Raw genomic sequence first — 19,877 nt, forward strand, 5'->3', positions numbered from 1 at the left:
GACATTATTTATTTGTGTTAGAGTTTTTAATTAATGTCTTCCTAGATGATAGATAAATATACTCAGCGGCACAAAATTTGGCCCACTCTACATACAAAATTACCTATTACTAACTACTTATGCAAATTTGAGGGCCAGATTTTTTGCCGCTCAGTATATCCCAGAGGTAAAGTAAGTATTCAGAATTTGATTTCAATGGTTTTGCCCTTTCTAACAAAACTGAGCATCGCATCTCGCATAATCTCTTTTTTTTTTTTTATTCCACTGGATGGCAAACGAGCAAGTGGATCTCCTGATGGTAAGAGATCACCACCGCCCATAAACATCTGCAACACCAGGGGTATTGCAGATGCGTTGCCAACCTAGAGGCCTAAGATGGGATACCTCAAGTGCCAGTAATTTCACCGGCTATCTTACTCTCCACGCCGAAACACAACAGTGCAAGCACTGCTGCTTCACGGCAGGATTAGCGAGCAAGATAGTGGTAGCAATCCGGGCGGACCTTGCACATGGTCCTACCACCTGCAAATCTACGTTGCTCTAGGTAGTTAGTGTTTGGTATTTTAATATTAAAAGCTCACGTATAAATAAAAACACTTCTATTAAATATGCTCATTTAATAACACTTATTTCAAAACTACTTATTTACAAACACCATTATTTACAAAATACCTACCTACGAAGCTTAGTGGCATCCAGCTACTTGACCGACAAATCAAAATGCCTGCCCTTGTGCGGACTCCGCGGAGTATAAAGTACCTAATGCTCGTTGTGACAAATTGGTTTTGAGCGAAAAGGCGCTAAACCCTCACTATTATTTTTAACTGCTTGGAACGGTGTCATGAGTTTTCTTCGCAGCCCAGCCTCAGCCGATGGTCCGTTTCTATCATATACTATATAGTCTTCGCGCGACCTCACAAATGGAAATTAAATGTCGTAAAATCAGGGTATCTAGCAGGCCACTGGACTGGTGCTCCACGGCCGGTCAAACGCCGGCCGTACTCATCGAAGTGTCTCCTGACGTTAAGTTGGTAATGAGCTGGCGCACCGTCGTGCTGGTAGTACATGTGCCTTGCTCTCTCCAATGGAACGTCATTGTCTTCTCGCCCCTGAAAAACAATTTTGGAAGAGTACCTATCCCTAAGAAAGTTCTAATAAGTATCATCATTTAGCCGTAGCAAAAGCACCGGCCCCAGAACGTAAGGTCTATTATTCCCGCCCAAACATTCAAAGAAAACCGTTGTTGGAACCACTGACATTAATTAACGTTGCAACGCAGCATCCGGGCCATTTCACAATATATAATGTTCGTATATCTAAATGCTATCTTGATAATTATTGCAAGAAATGAGAAATTACCTTAGAACCTCGAGTTTGACAGAATCCTATAAAGCCGGCCACACTCGCTAGGTTTTGCATGTGCAAGCAATACCGACTGAGTTTAGGGCTCAAACCTGCACACTCAATTCAAACCATCATGGCACCGGTCCGGTAGAGCAGGCCACACTAGGTACGCTAGGTAATAACCGATGGTTCATCATCATCATCTCAGCCGTAGGACGTCCACTGTTGGACATAGGCCTCCCCCACAGACCTCCAGTTGCTTCGGTTGGCAGCGGCCTGCATCCACCGTACACCTGCGGCTTTAACCAGGTCATCCGTCCATCTTGTTGGTGGACGTCCTACGCTGCGCTTGCCGATCCGCGGCCTCCACTCGAGAAGTTTTCGGCCCCAACGGCCATCCGTTCTCCGTGCTATATAATATATTAATAAAGCACGTATGACATGACCTGACGTGACTATCAACTCAAAAAATCAAAAAGAACAGAAAAACGGCCAGTTAGGTATGCAACCTCGCCAATAAATTAAAAAATAAAAATAATGTCTTCTCTTTTTAGGGTTCCGTACCCAAAGGGTGCCAACGGGACCCTAGTACTGAGACTCCGCTGTCTGTCTGTATGTCTGTCCGTCTGTCACAGGGCTCTATCTCTGAAGCCGTAAAAGTTAGACACTTGAAATTTTCACAGATTATGTGTTACTGTGGCCGCTATAACAACAAATACTAAAACTAAAATAAAGTTACAAATTAAAGGGGGCCGTCATACAAGAAACGTGTTTTTTCAGCGTTTTTTGGTTGCTAGGCATTATTAGCCGTTGCTAAGGCGACCGAGTCGCCTAGCAACGGGTAGCTATGTCGTTTGAGTATTTACCTTTAAGTTTGCGATTTTAATGATGTTTTATAAAAGCTTCGATAGTATAATATAGTGACTGTCTTATTGTGTGGTTTATTCGTTTTTGTGCAAAATTAATAAAGCAATTTATGAACCACAAACCTTAATGAAGCAAACTGTGATAAAGCGCTCGCCAAATCCATACCGTATTAATCACTATGTTTACCTATTGTTTTTTACTAAAAAAAACATACTATGTATTTAACACTATTTACAAGGTATATAACCCAGTTTAAAATTTATTCACACTAGTCGAGCTTCTTATTATTTGTTGTTGTTTCTTTAAAAAAATATGGCTCTGTCCATCGGAGGACAATTTTGCCAGTGTCTAGTAGTTTTTGCCGTTGTACGGTAAAAAAATTCTAGAAAACGAAATATGAGAGGTAATGGATGAACGATGACAGCGCGAATCCTCTTCTTATTATTTAATTACACTACATACGAAGTCCGCCGAATTTCCCGCGAATGAACAGAGTTGACTGACAGATATATTTTTTAGCCGCGCGCGGCAAGTTGCGGGCAATGGCTTCAGAAGCAAACAGCCAGAACCAAAGAGGATGAGAATACAAATTGTTTTTTATTCTAAATACCTGCACAAGTGCTTAAATTTCGACGATATTTTTAGAAGCTTTTCTGTAACTTGCCCTGTTTGTTTATTTATTTATTTATTGTTTGTTTTGCTCAAATCTTGGAAGCTAAATTTGACCCACTTCCAGTGGTCCGATCGACTTGAAATTTTGCGTACTTATGTAAATTTGGTGAAAATACAATAGTCTAGTAGTGACATCTTGGTGGTCCTGCCAGGATCGTCTCTGCAGGAGGGAACTCCTCAATAGCTAATAGTACCGACTTGAAATTTGGTACAGATATGAAGTTTAGACGACAGTGCAAGTACAGTCAACAAAAAGTACATTCGGCAAAAAAAGCTTGTATTAAAAATGATTTTTTTAAGAAAAACTTATTACAAGCATTATATTTATTTGCAGTGTACCTACCTAATGTTTGTTAGTGTGTTTGCTCGGGTGGAATCTTTCAACTCAAATTTGAAGTTCCAATCCAATCTTCAACCGATTGAGCTGAAATTTTACATGATGTATAAATCCGATGACAATGCAATATTATTATAACATGGTGTTGATCTGATGATAAATAGCTAGCGCGGGTGACCATATGAACACTGTGATAAACTACACGACCGCATCGAGTTTGGACTCGTTTGTCGTCTTGACGAGTCTGTAGGTACTTTGGTAACCAGAGGCATAAAGTACAGTGAGCAAAAAAAAAAACATATATTAGAAGAATTTCAAAAAAAACTTATGCTGAACTGTTTATGGAACCCATGAATGTACGAGTCCGACTCGCACTTGACCATTTTTTTATATTATATAAAACTAGCTTTTGCCCGCGGCTTCGCCCGCGTGGAATTCGGTTATCGCGCGCATTTTTGTGCATTTTTCGGGATAATAAAAAGTAGCCTATTTGCTATGTCACTCTCTGGCCCATAAACTATCTTTATGCCAAAAATCACGTCGATCCGTCGCTCCGTTTCAACGTGAATGATGGACAAACATACATACAAACACACACTTTCGCATTTATAATATTAGTAAGTAAGTAAGTATTCTCGTATACTGTAACCACGGAAAAGAAAAAACTAGTGTAAAATGGTATGAGAAACATTTTCCGACTTCCGATAATAGGACTTAAAAAGTTAAGTAGGTACTTATGTGAAAAAATGCGCACCCTACCACAGACCCTACTGACAGTAACCAATGGTCATAATTATCAAATTAAATACTTAAAGTATGATATATTAATTTCTGGATTTTATTTGGTTCGCCTATCTAAAATAAACTATAACTCAGTTTATTGATAGAAACTAACTGGTAAATTAACTTCAAGACCAAATCATCGACCTTTTTAATTATACCTACATACTTAATTTGTTATAGTACCTATCACTTCATCTAAATAACAACTGGCCTAAGGCCCACTTGCAGTAGGTAAACACATAAATCTCGAGTTAGCGTTAAGCTCAGTTTATTAGTCTCAAACTGTATGGAACTGTCAAGCTTAAGCCTGGATTAACTACTAAATCTAGTTTTTTTTTTCTTGCAAGACGTCCTAAGTAGGGGAAAACAGAGTAGAAGGCAGATTTTTTTCAAACTGCACTAAAAAAAAAGCTTTAAAAAGCTCAGTTTTTTTTCTTAAAACACGCTTACTATCTATGTTTGAAAAACAAAGACAAAGACGCTTGGGAAGTTCAGTAATAAAATATATACATGTACAAAAAAAATGGCCCATGATTCACTGTAACCCATGCCTGGATAAAACTGAATCAGGGGTCTGAGGTACAACGGATCGTACGGGATTCACTAAATTATAACTAAAAACAGCTAAAACTATGGTTTTACTTTAGTTAAATGTTTTTTTATTAAACATTATAAACTAATCGTGATCCACTGTGACCAAATTTAAATTGATCCGCTGTTCGCCAATGACAGAAGTTGTATAAATAAAAACGCATAAAATTTTACATTCGACGTAAGGCTGAAAGGTAATAAAATCCCACTTTATAAATCAAAGAATCAAAGTCAGAAAATAATTTAAATGATGTAATGGTGACATAAGCAGAAGCCAAACATGTTTGAAAATGGCGTAAAAATATACTTTTGTACTTACTAGGTGCCCGGTGCACCGCAACGTTACCTCTCGTTTCGATACTGAGACGATGACTAGTTAGGCAAGCTGGGGGATGTAAGAGCAACAACGTCGCAACCGCTCACGGGCGTGCGAGTAATGTGTATTACAAAAAACTATATCAAAAGATCCACTGATACCCATGATCCACTGTACAAACCCACCTTCCCCTTCCAAGTGGTCTAAGAAGAAACTGGTTTACATAGCAAGTGGTCTAAAAAGCAACATGGTCCTAACCCGTTTGTTTCGGAAACTTGAAAAAATACAGCTTAGGTTAGAGTTGCGCCAAGGCGCCAAGTGCCCCAGCCACGCGAAATAGAAGCTCCACGATGCTCCATCAACTTTGAGTCAATTATTTTTAGACCACTTGTTACTTAGACCAGCTGCTTTTTAGACAAAATGATAATAAATAACCCCAAAATATAACTTCACAGTTAAACGTTGATGTGACACATAAGAGAGGCATTTTTCACCTGCTTTTATTAAATATGTGTTAATTAAAAACACTGAAGTAAAAAAATAAAAAAAGCCTATCAAAAAACTTTGCACTATTTACTTCTTTCTATATTCTTGATTACCTTTTAAACAGTAAGTTATATTGAAAGTCAAATTTCACCCAATTAGGTACGGTCAAGGACTTTAAATCATGATCCACCATGGAACCATTTCACAGTAAACGTCATAGTGACATCGCATAACAAGGAAAATCGTAATGACTCTTCCTTTGAAAAGGTTCCATGGTGACTCTTGAATTAATTAAAGTTCTTGACCGTAGGTAGGTACGTGGTTTGATAACTTGAATTTTGTATTATGTAGATTATATGGCAATACAAGTACAGTCACTGCGAAAGCTTACATGTATCAAAAATGCAAATTTTAACTAAAACACTTAATTTTAATTTCAAAGAATGTAGTTGTTCCTACCATTATCCAATCATTTGGCAACGAACGTTTCAACAAATATTCATTTAACAAACAAATTGATCATTTCACAAACTCTTTATTTGACAAACCATCATAGGTACTTATAACAAATTATTTTTTATATAACGTTTTAAACTTTCGTGATTTTCACTCATAGTCAAAATATCACCAACGGGACTTATCACGCTAACACGAGTAATATTTACCTCGACGATTCGGCAACATTACAGTGGCCGTGGTCTTAACCAGCGTGATAAGTCCCGTTGGTGGTATTTTGACTATAAATTTTATTTATAAATTTAATTTTATACTTATATAAATCATTATTTGGCAAACTATTCATTTATTATTTTCGTCATTTGGCAAAACCAAGTTTGTCGTATCAATGTTTGGCAAAAACCTTTATTAAGAATAATTAGAGGCGCCTGTAAGTCAGGTAAACTTGGTTAAGAAATAGGTTAGGTTAGGTTAGAACTGAGACCCTAAGAAAAACTTAACTTCGGCCAGTAAGTAAGTTTGGTAAGGTTAAGATAGAACTTTGACCCAAAGAAAAAACGAACTGCTGCCAGTACAGTAGGTTAGGTTAGGTTAGAACTGCGACCCATAGAAAACTAACTACTGTCAGTACCTACAGTTGGTTAGGTTAGGTTAGGTTACGAGTATGTTAGAACTGCGATCATAAGGAATGCGAAACAAAAACGAGCCACGAGAAAACCGAACCCTACCAATTTAAAGATGTTATAAATGTAAATAGTTTGTCAAATGATCATTTATAAATTGATATTTTGTAAAATAACTAGTTTGAACTAACCTAACCAACAAAAAGTTGGAAAACCCCCGACTTTGTCACTTCAAAATTCAATAGGTATCTCAAAAACGGCTGAAATGCAGTATAAATAAAACAATTTTATGACTGATATAGATCTATAATATTAAAATAATCAGCATAAAAAAATAAAAATATTCAGGAAGTCATGTCACCAAGTTAAAAATAACAATAAAAGTTATGCATTTTGTTGAGCAATAGCAATAACATTATTCACTAGTCAACAACGACGAATAAAGCCTCAATTTAAATTAATTTACTACAAGTAAAATAAATTACTATAATAGTATTAATTTTGTCACACATGTATAAGATAATCAATAATAACCACTTAGCCACTAGATACTGAAGTTGAATTCCATCGTCCCATGATTGCTGGAAAAATTACACTTATTTCTCGACGTCTAAAGAATTCAGAAAAAACAGTACGCTATAGCGTACGCGTATCTACTAATTCCTTTTCATCACACTTGCTCGTAAACAGTGTCGTAACATGCAGGCTACCTTAGTTGCAACCCCCCAAATAAAACCCTCGACCTTAATGTGCTTGTCATGAAACCCGTGGTCGGTAAATGAGTCAATGCCCGTACTGATGGCGCTGCGCGGGCTCTTGCTGCAGGACTACATGGACCACATGCACACGCACGTGGTATCGCCAATAGTTGGAAGAATTATATTTTTTCTTTTACAAATATAAAATTTTACTTGCAAATGTGATGAAAACCATTGTATGTCGCACGGGCGGTACTAGAATTACGAACATCGACTCATTAAAGCCCTCAGTTTTCGACTTCGGGCTTCTAATAGACTCTCGTTCGTAATTCCTTATTTACCGCCCTTAAGACACAATGTACTATTAATCATAAAAGTATACATCAATTCATAAATATTATGCCAAAATCTTCACCAAACCAGTTTCAACAGTCATACCTAAATTGGTATAGACTAGTAAATCATTAAACACATTTTTACTGTATATATCGTAGCTATAAATACAGAAAGCAATCACTGAAACTGATTTCATGAGTTGTCATTAATAATTAAACCAGTAAAAATAATTGTAAATTTCAGCGTTATAAGAAGCAAAATGCATATTATATCTAGGCCGGTCACACATTGCATACGAATTCGATTAGTACAGTCAACAGTAGAAGTGGATGAGCAGTTATGGTGCTGAAAATGATGTACACGACTACTGCCGAGGTAATAAGAGAGTACGTAGATCATCTACTTTTGCTGCTGACTTTACGTAAATATATTGGGGGTTTATTGACGGCAAAATATCGCTAGATGGCGGCACCATTAACGAGAAATCCTTCAACTGTAACTTCAGTTACAGTCTTGCTTGAGATTGGCTCATCCTACTAATAATATTTTAAAAAGAATAGCGGGCGCTGTCCAAGAACGGTGACGTACCGTTAGTACCGTACCTTGGCTCTCAAGATGACGGGTTAATTTATTCGGTTCGTTTGCAATCAATAGATGGCGTTGTGCGAGCGAACGTTGTCCTTTCAAATTGATACCTTTTTAAAGCCAAACTCTAACTCATTTATTTATTGCGTTGCCATGATGGATAACAAGAATCGTGTAAGTAAATGGTTGTCATTGTATATTTCAAAAAATTGCACGGGCATAATTTACAACAGTTGAGTTAAGACGGCATTAAGCTATTTCTAATGCGGGCGAAGCCGTGGGTTATGGCTGGTTTAGTAATCAATTAATCCCAAACGTGATGCAAATGTCAAACAGAGTAAACGATACTTACGCCATCTAGTTCTAGAGTGTAGCGATATTCAATCTGTCAAAAAATCCTCATTATACTCATAACATAATAATAAAGTGCACACATTGAATAAGTTTACCTCCGTCAAATTGGCAACATTCTAGTGTTTTATTGGCAATTGGCAAGGTACGAATGTATTCGAAAATCTCATAAAGTTCGAATGATTTCGAACTATGGAACGCTACGTGGGTACAAATTCGCATCCAGTGTGCGGGTTCGCCAGCGGCCGGGCGTTAGGCAGTATGACCACAGATCTTACTGTTTAATGTTGTAATATTTTATATATACTGTTGATTTATAATTAAAACTTATACTATATCTTTCCTTTTCGACTAACCACGGGAAAGGCATAAGAAATAATTTGTCTTTGCCGTCACATCATATCTTTTAAGTACAAGTCAGAGACAGAATCGACTACCTATGTTGAACCTTTAAAAAAATATGATGACGTTCTTGGCAAGCATTAGCATTTCATGATGATAATAAAATTATTATCACAATTTTGTGAAACGGTTTCAGTTTATTTGACGGTACTAGTTTAGGTCCTACACCTTAGGAAAGACAAGAATTGCTTTGGCTCAGAGACATTTCTGTTGTTTCCCAAACATAAGATAGCTTACACTTACATTTTATTCTAGTGATTAAGTGGTCTGCAGTGGAATATCATAAATACTGAGTCATGGCGCCGACTTGCAGCACCATGGACAGCCTCGTTGCACAATAACTAGCTTCTTTACTACATTATCTTGTGTCTCAGCCTTATTCTTCTTTCTGCTTGAGAGGCTCGAGCTCCTCTGGGTTTTCATCCATGCTCGCTGCTGTGTCCGTGCGAGATTTATCTACTGGGTATAACCTAGAAATTAACAAAAAAAAGAATATGAAAATGTAACCATATTTTCAAAGTAAAGGGGGCAAGGCAAGTAGTTGTTCGGTAAAAAACATTTGTTCTGTCATGCAAAACAGGCCATAAGTACATCTGTTTGGAGTAAAGTCTGCTCATATTTCCTCATAAGTCCCTAGACTAATTCCTTATAAACTGAGGGTGGAGAATTAATTGTGTCATATTTTCTTCAATCAGTATGAATAAAACAAATGCGCATATGTATGTGTATCTGTCTGTCCGTTACCTCTTTACGCTTAAACTACGGAACCAATTCAGAAGAAATTTGGTATCGTGATCCTGGGAAAAACATAGTATAATTATGTAGTTTTTATCCCGGAAAATTGCCTAGTTGTAGCGATAAACGAATATTTGGCAAACGAATTCGCAAGCAAAAGCTAAATAGTTTCTTATAAAACCATCAACTTCCTTAAGCTATTTTCAATCTGCGTCTTGCAAACACGAGTGTCAAAATACACGTAAAATGAAAATTATTAGGTAAAGTCGAGGAAAGTGAATCAAGTAACAGGGTGCCAAAGAAATCATAGCAAAATTGTTCATGAAAAGGTTTCGCCTTGGTACGTGATTCAGTGTCCTCGACCGTACCTACAAATGTCATGACTGTTTACAAAAATGCCCGTTAAGTCAAACTTCTGAACAACGAACAACTCACCATCTCTGATACAAGTAGACCAGGAACACCAGATCGTCCCTGAAGCAGGCAACCCGGTGCGCCGTGGGCATGGTGATGATGAAGGCGAATATGTCGTCAATGAACGTGTTGAAAGCCTTGTACATGAAGGCACGCCACGGCAGCGCCGCCACGGAGCGCAGCCGGTAGTTCACGAACAGCTGCGGCAGCATGAATAGGAACCCGAACGCGTACACGCCGTTCACGATGCTGTGCAGCGCCCAAGAGTACCAGCTGGAAAATGGGTTGGTAGCAAGGTTAATGGAAGTTAATACCTCGCCACACAGAAGACACGTGAGATGGGGCGCGTCGTGGACGGGGCGGACACGGGGCGAGGGCGTCTCCACCTCCTCTTTTCTGTCTGTTTTGGATCGCGTTTATATAGCTGCGACACGCCCCCGTCCCTTGTAACTTCTGCCGCGTGGCTTGCGCCTTAGTAACTTTTACCGTTTCGCCTATTGACTAAGATTTACATGTGTATATACTGGAGCCCGACATAAGCTATCACCAGGGAGCGAACTTTTGGTGCGGCTAACGTAAAAATTACGTAAATTTGTATACAGAATGATATTGGCATTTTTTCGGAACTGCGGTATTGGAACCCCGGGGTCGCTGTCTGTGATATTCGATCCCGAACTCACGCGACGTAATATTGTTCGATCATCTCCTGCTGAACATAAACCTTTCCCATGACAAGTCACTAAGCTTGATCTTCAGGTCTTCTCTTGTACGAGTATTATCGCCCACGTTTGTCGGCACGCGGACACTTAAAACCAGTCTATGGGTCATTCATTATCATCATCACGGCCTATATACAGTAACAATCGTTAATTTGGGACCCACTTAAGATCGAATATCGGTCATTTTGTATGACAATTCAAAGGACTTTTTCACGAAATGGGTCCCAAATTAACGATCGTGACCGTACGTTCCGCTGCAGTGCACGGCTTCTCAGTAAAGATTGGGAACTTCACACACAACTAAGCCTTATCGTGTGGCTGACAAATAGCTTCTAACACTATTTATGATTTTTGAGAGGCGCGCTGCTAGCTACCCCCATCAAACTCAGCGGTCGGAGATGGGTATGATAAGTAACGTATGCACAATACGTTTCTGCATCATACCTCGCCACTTCCCAAGCCAATCTGTGCGTCTAGTCTACGGTAAGACAAAGATGTTATATCAAGTTCCACTGACCTCTTGTGTGGCTCATACACGAGCGAGTAGACGGCGCCGACGGCGCAGAGCGGGTACAGCAGCAGCGACAGATACCGCATGGCCTCTGCGTCCGCGCGCGCCGTGCTTCGCTCGCCGGCGTCCGCGTCGCTGGAACGCCACACGCGCACGCGCCCGCCCTCCCACGACACGTTTATGTGGAAGATCTTCGTTACCTTCCATAGCTAGAATGGACACGATTTGGTTCATACTGAGGATTAGAGATAGTACATTTTGCGGCATAACTCAACAATCACAATCTTCTTAGGGCTGGATGTTTTTAAGTAAACAATGTCCATAGATCTCCATCCGTCGTTAGTCAGTCAGTTACATTTTGAAAAAATATCGGATACGTATTTTTTCTTTTGTCAATCAAACAAAAATTATAGACATTTAGCCGGGTCCGTGTGACGTCACACCTACGTACCTACATTTTTTACTAAGGAGTGACGTCACGGGTCGGCACTCCGCAGGCCCGAACTTTGACGCGCTTCATTTTAGTAATTTTTGATTGACAAAATAAACAATATGTGTCCAATATTTTTTGATAATCTAACGGACTTGATAGAATATCATTTTAGGATTCTGTAGTCAACTAGGAACCCTTATAGTTTCGCCATGTCTGTCCGTCTGTCTGCCTGTCTGTCTGTCTGTCCGGGGCTAAGCTCAGAGACCGTTAGTACTATTTGGCATGAATATACATATCAGTCACGACGACAAAGTGGTAAAACAAAATAAAAAAACAAAAAAAATGTAGGGTAGGTACGCTCCCGTAGACGTAAAGTGCAGGTGAATATTTTTTTTCGGCTAACTATAGTGTGGGGTATCGTTGGATAGATTTTTCGATTCAGTGATGTGTTTGTGAAATATTCAACTTTAAAGTGCAAAATTTCATTAAAATCTAAACTGTTGCGTGGAAAATTTAGAAAAAATTCAGGATGGTAGTCAAGTACCTATATCAAATTTACATGGAAAATTATAACGGCTAAGTTGCTTGAGAATTATTAGTAGTTTAAGAGTAAATAGTAGCCTAAGGTATAAAATATATCTAAACTTGGAAGATTCCGTACACAATAGGTACGAAATCCTTAGAAAAATATTACTTGATTTTTTCGTAATGGCTACGGAACCCTATCTTGGGCGTGTCCGACACGCTGTTGGCCGATTTTTATTACCTCATTAGCTTAATTCTACTAATAACATAAATGCAAAAAAATGACAGTATGTGTGTGCGTCTTTGTTAAGTAGTTCCTTCACGCTAAAACAGCTAGACGGATTTAGATGAAATTTGGTAAAGAGATACCTACTTGGACATAGGCTACTCTTTATCCCGATATCTCGATTCCTGATGATACTCTTGAATGACATTTTATTTTTGATTTCTGGGACGAGACTGGCGGCGATTAAAAATGATACAAAACCATATCTCAGATTGAAGGTATAACAAGTTGCCACCTTTATATGTAGTCATAAAATAAACAATAATAATTTATACCGTTTTCGTGTAGTCCTTCCTCGAGTTATCTTATTAGTTGACGTAAATCATAAAAAAAAAACTTATAAAGTTCTGATTTCACGCTTCACTACTTGAAAATGTGTTATCACGATCACAGACATAATATTCCATTCTATCGTATTAAAATGGCTCATTATGGCTCAACACGTTCAATGGATACGTTTGAGCTGTTCTCGGTGTATTTTATAGGGCATAGAGTGGTTACATTTACGTAATAAATTTGAAGGTTTAAGTAACATTAATAATTAAATACAACTTTATGAGTTTTAACAAGAAATACACAGGAAGCTCCCTGAACCTGTTTATATATGTACGAAGAAGGTTAACTGGTTTAATTGTAGGTAGAACCGCTAGTAACAGTCTAACAATTGACGCGTGACGAGCTTGTGACGGGTGATTGCTCTAGTGCAATAACCTCTTAGCACTATGTTCAAAACTAAGTACTTAATATAAATAGTGTAACTGTATAATTTACTGCATCAGGAGTAACTTTATGATGGTTTAAAATAAATAAATAAATATCATGGGACACTTCACACCAATTGACCTAGTCCCAAACTAAGCAAAGCTTGTACTATGGATACCAGGCAACGGATAAACATACTTATATAGATAAATACATACTTAAATACATATTGAACATCCAAGACCCGAGAACAAACATTCATATTATTCATACAAATATCTGCCCCGGCCGGGAATCGAACCCCGAACCTCAAGCTTCGTAGTCAGGTTCTCTAACCACTTGGCCAACCGGTCGTCAATATTTATCTATAACAATGATTGATTTATAGTACATTAGCGTAACAAATACGAGTTTCGCTTCGGCCACATAATTCAAATATGTAGTAAGAAAGTAGTTAATCATGAACTGGATGGAATAAATAAAATGAAGCAAATTAAAATAATATTGCTGGTTTTTTTTTTTGCTTCTAATTGATTAAATGAGTGCAAATTACTGTGTTCCATGCCGTGGATGGTACACCAGCTGTCAGAAAAATATTGGCATAAAACACAGTTCAGCTACACACACTACACCGTATCATACCGTGATCGTAATAGAATAGTATCAGGCACGAAATGTAATGCAACACTGACAACTACATTTCAACAGCGTGTCATACCTATAAGAAGCGTCTTGACACCCTTTTTGACGCTCCTTGCATGGCATGTGACGGTGACGGTTGGTTAAGAAACTGCTGGTAGGCTTATAGTCTCATACTCTTCAATACAAAGAATATATTTTTGCCTAACACATTGCTATTATGGTCATGGTATTATACGGTGTAGCAGGTAGAGGCAGAGACCTTGACGCAGCAGGCAATACAAATCAAGAATATAGGCTGCGCAAGCTGCAATGAGGTTTCTGAGCATTACTACTTATCAGCTTCATTTTATATTATGTAGAGGGGTGATGGCGCATTCCGCATCCCTCTCCGTACCTCGCTACGTCCTCGTGAGATGTAAACGTAATTAAGCAAAAAACTACTTCATACTTCTTTTCAGTTTTAAAAAATATGCTAGACAAACACTTCCAAAAAAAGACTAAGAGCTCAATTGCAGTGATATACACGCACCAGCTCCAAGAGCTGCTAGTGTATTATTTCAATAATTATTATTAATAATAATACCTTCAGCTAGGTCCATGTCGAAAATAAAAATCTTTTCTTGGAGCGGCTCTATTAAGCTTCTAGCTCTAAGACTTTTAAGCCTATAGCTCCAGTGGTTTAGGCTTTGTGTTATCTGTCTTCTCATAAGTGAGTCACATTATTCTTTTAAAAGTATTAGGCAGTTACTTTATAAACAAATAAAAATACTAACCTCTATAATAGCACTAACACCAGCAGGAACCAGCACCAACAGAGATGTATGTTCGTCTAAAAGGTAGAAGAATATGACGAATTGCGAGAAGGCGCGCCACAGCACCGTTCGAGTGGACAGCCCGGCCAGTGAACGCTTCCGACGCCAGAACGATACGTCGTTTTTGAATGCCAAGAAGTCAAAAAGCAACTGAAATTAAAAAAAAAAATAGATCCTACTAATATTATAAATGCGAAAGTTTGTGAGTAAGTGATTACGTTGTAACTTTTTCACGCTGAAACGGCTGGACGGATTTGGATGAAATTTGGCAACTACGAAACAGAAATCTGTAAAATTTTGACAGTAGATGCTAGAACCAAGATTTTTTTCCCACTTTTTGCATATGAAGGGTTAATTTTGAGATACAATGTATAGTAAAGATACAACATTACTATGACAAACAAATCACAAGTGAACTTACATGACAACTGGCTATTAGAACTGTTGCTGACAGCAAGTACAAATTAGTATCAGCAAATATTCCTTTGACATCATCTACATCTTTCTCACTAAATCCAAGGCTGTGGAGTTGTTCTAAAGCCAAGCGTACATGCAGGGCTAAACGGAACGAGCCATAGGATGCCGGTGAGATGGTCACAGTGATGTTAGCCTCACTCATGCTACTATTTAAAAGCTGCAGGTTCGATAATCGGGATTTGAGGACATTGTGCTGAATTATAGGCAAAAATTTGCGATTGCGTAATCTGTAAAAGATTTTTGGAAATTACAAAACAAATAGGTACCCTAACACAGAAAATGAATGAATAATAAGACACATAAAATCATTCTTTAGTGCACTTAATGGCATAAATTTAAACTACTTGTGCAAAAAGTTACCAATTATAACCACATAAGTCCTCACATACATACATCATGAAGTACAAATGAACTGTAGAAATAACTGCCAAACGTGGAGAAAAATTTTTTCAATAAAATATGTTATATGTTAAATTTATTGAAATAATATCCAAAATTAAAAAAATATATATATTCAGCTCATAGGCATAGCTCTACGTAGAGCTATTAATATGTGTTGAAAAAAGTCAGGAGTTACAAGGTTAAGTGCATAGTACACTAAATATTAAAAAAAAATATACATAATATTTTTTCTCACCTTATATATGAATACAGTTCACCGGGAATTTTATTAGCTGGGAGATCCAAATCATCAGTTAAAATAGACAATGGTGCCACAGTAGTTATGTGGGAGAATGGCTTAACATGTTGCACTTTGGGTGTCTTCTCATCTGTCTGAATATTAAGAAAAACAGTTAAGTTATGAGTTTGTACCCTCACTGTATAATAAAATGATCAAGAAAAACATTACTTCTTACATTCTGATTCAACAAATTAAATGTGGCTGCTTGAGGCTCAGTATATGTGATCAGAGGCAGAGTGTGCATTGTTTCTGTGCGTAGTATTTCATCAAAGTTTTTATAAAGACGACCTTCGTCCAGTAAAACTGCATGCATGTACAGGGTCCCATTGTTGCGAGTCTTACGCGGAATCTTCAATGTGACTTCTCTGGAAATTTCAATAATATTAAAATTCAGTCGGGGGGCACAGAAACGAAAATCAATGTAAGCTGGAGCTATTATCACATATAAAAACTTTGTGGACACTCACATAGACGCCGGATTTCTGTAGTCAAAGTTTAAAGTAGTATGAACTTTCGTAACTGCTTCTGACGCGGGATCGCCATTATGTGGATGTTCTTTTACAGACGTGTAAAGTACTAAATGCTGAGTAGGATTTGAAGCTAAATATGATGAGAAACATCGTTCGCCACGACTACATTCCGGTGGAATGAATATTTCAGCTAAAGTCCATATAGTATTAATAACATAGCCAGCGAATATTAATATCAAAATTAAACTAACAGAAATATATTTCATTACGAATTATCTAAATGCGTAAATAATTAGCAATATTGAATCTTTTTCCTTTTACGTTTGAAAGGTTTCTCTCTCGATTTTGGTGCACCAGTTGTAATTTTACTTGACAGAATTGACGTTTAGGTTTTTGTTTGACGGGTGACACTATTTACCGGCAGTACCGGCACGGCTAATATCGACATAGAAATACCGACCCAATATTTAGTATATACGCCCCATAGACCTAAACACCTATGGACTAGAAATACCTACAAAATACGCGTGCATACCAGGGATTTACGGAGATCCGATTCCGTTTCCGTTAAGTCGGAACTTCCGTTTGATATTAAAAGTTATATCGGATGTCAATGCTTACCGCGTTGACTGGACCTGAACGGCGTATATAAAAAAAACAGAAGGCTAATTATGTAACGTTACTGACACTCGCGATCACAATCTAATGACAGTTTTTGTATGCGAAAACTATCATTTAATTGTGATCGCGAGTGTCAGAAACGTTACGCAATAGACCCTTTAGTGGACCTACCTTTAACAACTCGTCCATCTATCATTCAGGCTCCGATTCTGGTTCTGGTTCCGTTTCCGTTTCTGGTTCTGATAAACTAAATTAAAAACATCTGGTTCCGCTTTCGGTTCCGATAAAACCACATGCGTTACATCCCTGGTGCATACCTAAACAAGTCGCATAAAATTATGCATTTCAAAACCAAAATATTTGATATCGATATTCGAATTATTAGCGGCTAAGCTATTCCATGCTAATCTAACTTTGTTTACACAAACCTATTTGTAACTTGATTCATTATTCCATTAACCTGGTTCGACATCATAGCAGCATAGGGTTTGAAAATAGAACAGTGGAAAACTGGTATTTATTGGCATATACCGCTCTTTGTCGGTACCTTGAGCAGCAATTGTACCAATATTTTGTGTTTCTTTTTGGAAAAATCAGTTTGAAATTCACTTTTTTCATAATTACTTTGACTGCATATAGGTACAAGGAGATTGTTAATGTAACATTCGTTTGGAAATCATAAGGGGTAGGTAGAGGTATCTCCAAATCAGTAGTTACTGAAATATTGAAGATAAGGAAAACATTTAATATGTGCGACTATTGGAAGAATAATAACAAAGTTGAGGTTTATTAATTACTTTGCATTGTCTATTACCAGGAGGATAGAAAAAAGTAACAGCAAATTAAACATTTTTTAGTATGGCCACAATAATTACAAGAAAAAAATTGATTGGGAGTGAAAAGCACCTGCCAAAAACGTGTATATGGTGTTGAAAAAATCCTGTACGATAATTTAAACCACGTTAAGGCTACTGATAACTAAATACGATAAAAGTGGAAAAACATGTAACCGAATGTGCCAAAGAAAGTTAGGCTTGTTTCAGAGACTTGTACGAATTAAGCAGCGCGTGATTACCTTGTGCTGACTAAATTAAGCAACAACGTTTGAAATACCCTTTATTTGTAAACATTGAAAATAATACATAATTTTTTAAATTTACAAATTTATATCGCATATAGCGAGTCTGATAACGTCTAAAGTTCTGTTGAACTGTGACTCTGAATAATGCAACAAAACATTGTCCAGTTTCTTATGTCGTGGATTTATTATCTGCGCCTATGGCGTCGAACTACTTCCGCCGTAATACATAATTGGTGTGAATCTATCAACCATAAACGTTTACCTGTAAGCAACCAAGAGCCAAACGATTCTAACCACTCCGGCCCGCTGGATTTGCTCCCTCTAGCGTACGAATATTAAAGTGAAGCGATATGCCTGCTAGCCGAAAATGTATATTGACGAGCATGTCAGGGTAGGAATTCAGGAGGGTGATGATGTTCTCACCGACGACCTCGACGAGTAAGCGATGGCGACTTTGCCCAACCCATCCAAAGGTGCTTTCCATCTTACCAACTGCATGGCTGATAAGTTGAACGTGCTCTTTGCATAATTTTACTCCTAAATACCTGTGTATCACTTTAGATAGGTCGCTTACTTTTCGTGCACATTTGACAGAAGTGAAAACCGAGTGAACCTGATAGGACGTCTGCTGGGACTACGTGGGGTGCTCGCGCTGAACTTCCACCCTGGCCCTGGTATACTCCACCGCAGAATACTGTGCCCCTCGGAGCGCTCATACAGGCAAGGTCGACGTTCAGCTGAAAATGCGGATAGTCACGGGGACATTGCGTCCCACTCCATAACATACACCTTGGGGTAAAATCGGTACCCAACTACAGGTTTTACTAGAACTTATATACGATAATCGGATCCCGCGCAATAGTCAGCCGACTAGTAAGTGGAGAAAATTCAAAGCCAGTCGTTTGAAAAAATCCGCTCGGGTGTCGCTAATACTGTCAAGTGGGTTAAAGAACTGCTGTGCATTACCGTGGACTAAAACAACGTTTGCTATTTGTAAGAAACGCAGGACTGTATCTTTGAAAACCGTACGTTAATTATCTGCGCCTATGGCGTCGAACTACTTCCGCCGTAATAAGTACATCATTTTTAGGGAACCTGTAAAATTAGAGCAGCCATCAGTCAAAAACCATGGACGAAATTTACAGTTATTTCAGTTCTACTTATGTCGATTATATCAGCACAACACTAAAGAAGATTGTCAATTTTATTAAATTTAATGGAACCAAAAATACAACGTTAAATGGTGAAAAAATCTGCATATCTTTGATGGAAATGAAAAAAACCTTAAGAAAATTAATTATCAATATGTAAATAATAAATAGCATGAAATGGCACTATTTGTTGAAATAACGGCAACTAGCTTATGAAGAGTCAAAACCGGTTGATTTCTCGTTTTCCGAGAACTACACTGTTGTATGGAACACAAAGGCATATTGCGTTTGCATCACTTGATGTCCACAACACAAACCAAATTTAAAAGTATTTTTATAACACTGAAAATCACCAAAAACTCCGTAGTATTAGTTTACTTGACAGCTCACGTACCACAAAGCCTCTATCGCATAAGATGGCGGATGGCACGATGAAACGTCACTTCCTCGTAATGAAAAACCATTGGCGAGTATAGAATAAATAAATGTCATGCAGTCTTTTTTTATATGTCGACACATCTTAGAAAGAAAAAGATAGTACTTGTTTATTTTTATTTTTATATCGATTTTACACATATTTGCATAACAAAATGTATCTATAGTGGAATAGGGCCCATGTGTTTTTACTTGCTCTTGCTCTCAGACACGCCCATACAAATACATTACAAATACAAAGCCCTATACCACGAAGTGCAAAACTCGAACTTCGTATGTTGCCGTCCCGCTGACGCTTATGTCATTTAACACGCGAGTGAGAGGGATGGTGCGA

At 37.9% G+C, this 19,877-nt stretch overlaps 1 protein-coding gene and 1 long non-coding RNA gene across 2 annotated transcripts; one reads left to right on the forward strand and one right to left on the reverse strand.

The window, feature by feature from the left end:
• Positions 1-5,949: 5,949 nt before the first annotated feature.
• On the forward strand, positions 5,950-8,928 carry LOC141438080 (uncharacterized). Its single transcript, XR_012452449.1, has 2 exons — positions 5,950-6,437; positions 6,498-8,928. It is a non-coding gene; the product is annotated as an uncharacterized lncRNA (long non-coding RNA).
• LOC141438079 (lipid scramblase CLPTM1L) lies at positions 6,802-16,670 on the reverse strand. Its single transcript, XM_074101747.1, has 8 exons — positions 16,253-16,670; positions 15,961-16,150; positions 15,741-15,877; positions 15,048-15,330; positions 14,588-14,776; positions 11,233-11,435; positions 10,018-10,269; positions 6,802-9,317 (listed from the first exon to the last, which is right to left on the reverse strand). Exons 1-8 carry the CDS (start codon positions 16,519-16,521, stop codon positions 9,224-9,226), a joined length of 1,617 nt encoding a protein of 538 aa, XP_073957848.1. The 5' UTR covers positions 16,522-16,670; the 3' UTR covers positions 6,802-9,223.
• Between the last annotated feature and the right edge of the window lie 3,207 nt (positions 16,671-19,877).

The sequence above is a fragment of the Choristoneura fumiferana genome, chromosome 18 (genome assembly GCF_025370935.1).
Source record: "Choristoneura fumiferana chromosome 18, NRCan_CFum_1, whole genome shotgun sequence".
Taxonomy (NCBI): Eukaryota; Metazoa; Arthropoda; class Insecta; order Lepidoptera; family Tortricidae; genus Choristoneura; species Choristoneura fumiferana.

What these genes read in the sequence shown, in the direction of transcription:
- LOC141438079 (XM_074101747.1), bottom strand. Translation starts at nt 16,521, where the DNA reads ATGAAATATATTTCTGTTAGTTTAATTTTGATATTAATATTCGCTGGC. An exon ending in TTAATTTGTTGAATCAGAAT is followed by an intron (nt 15,878 to 15,960) that starts GTAAGAAGTAAT and finishes CTTAATATTCAG; the next exon opens with ACAGATGAGAAGACACCCAA. An exon ending in TTCTAATAGCCAGTTGTCAT is followed by an intron (nt 14,777 to 15,047) that starts GTAAGTTCACTT and finishes TTTTAATTTCAG; the next exon opens with TTGCTTTTTGACTTCTTGGC.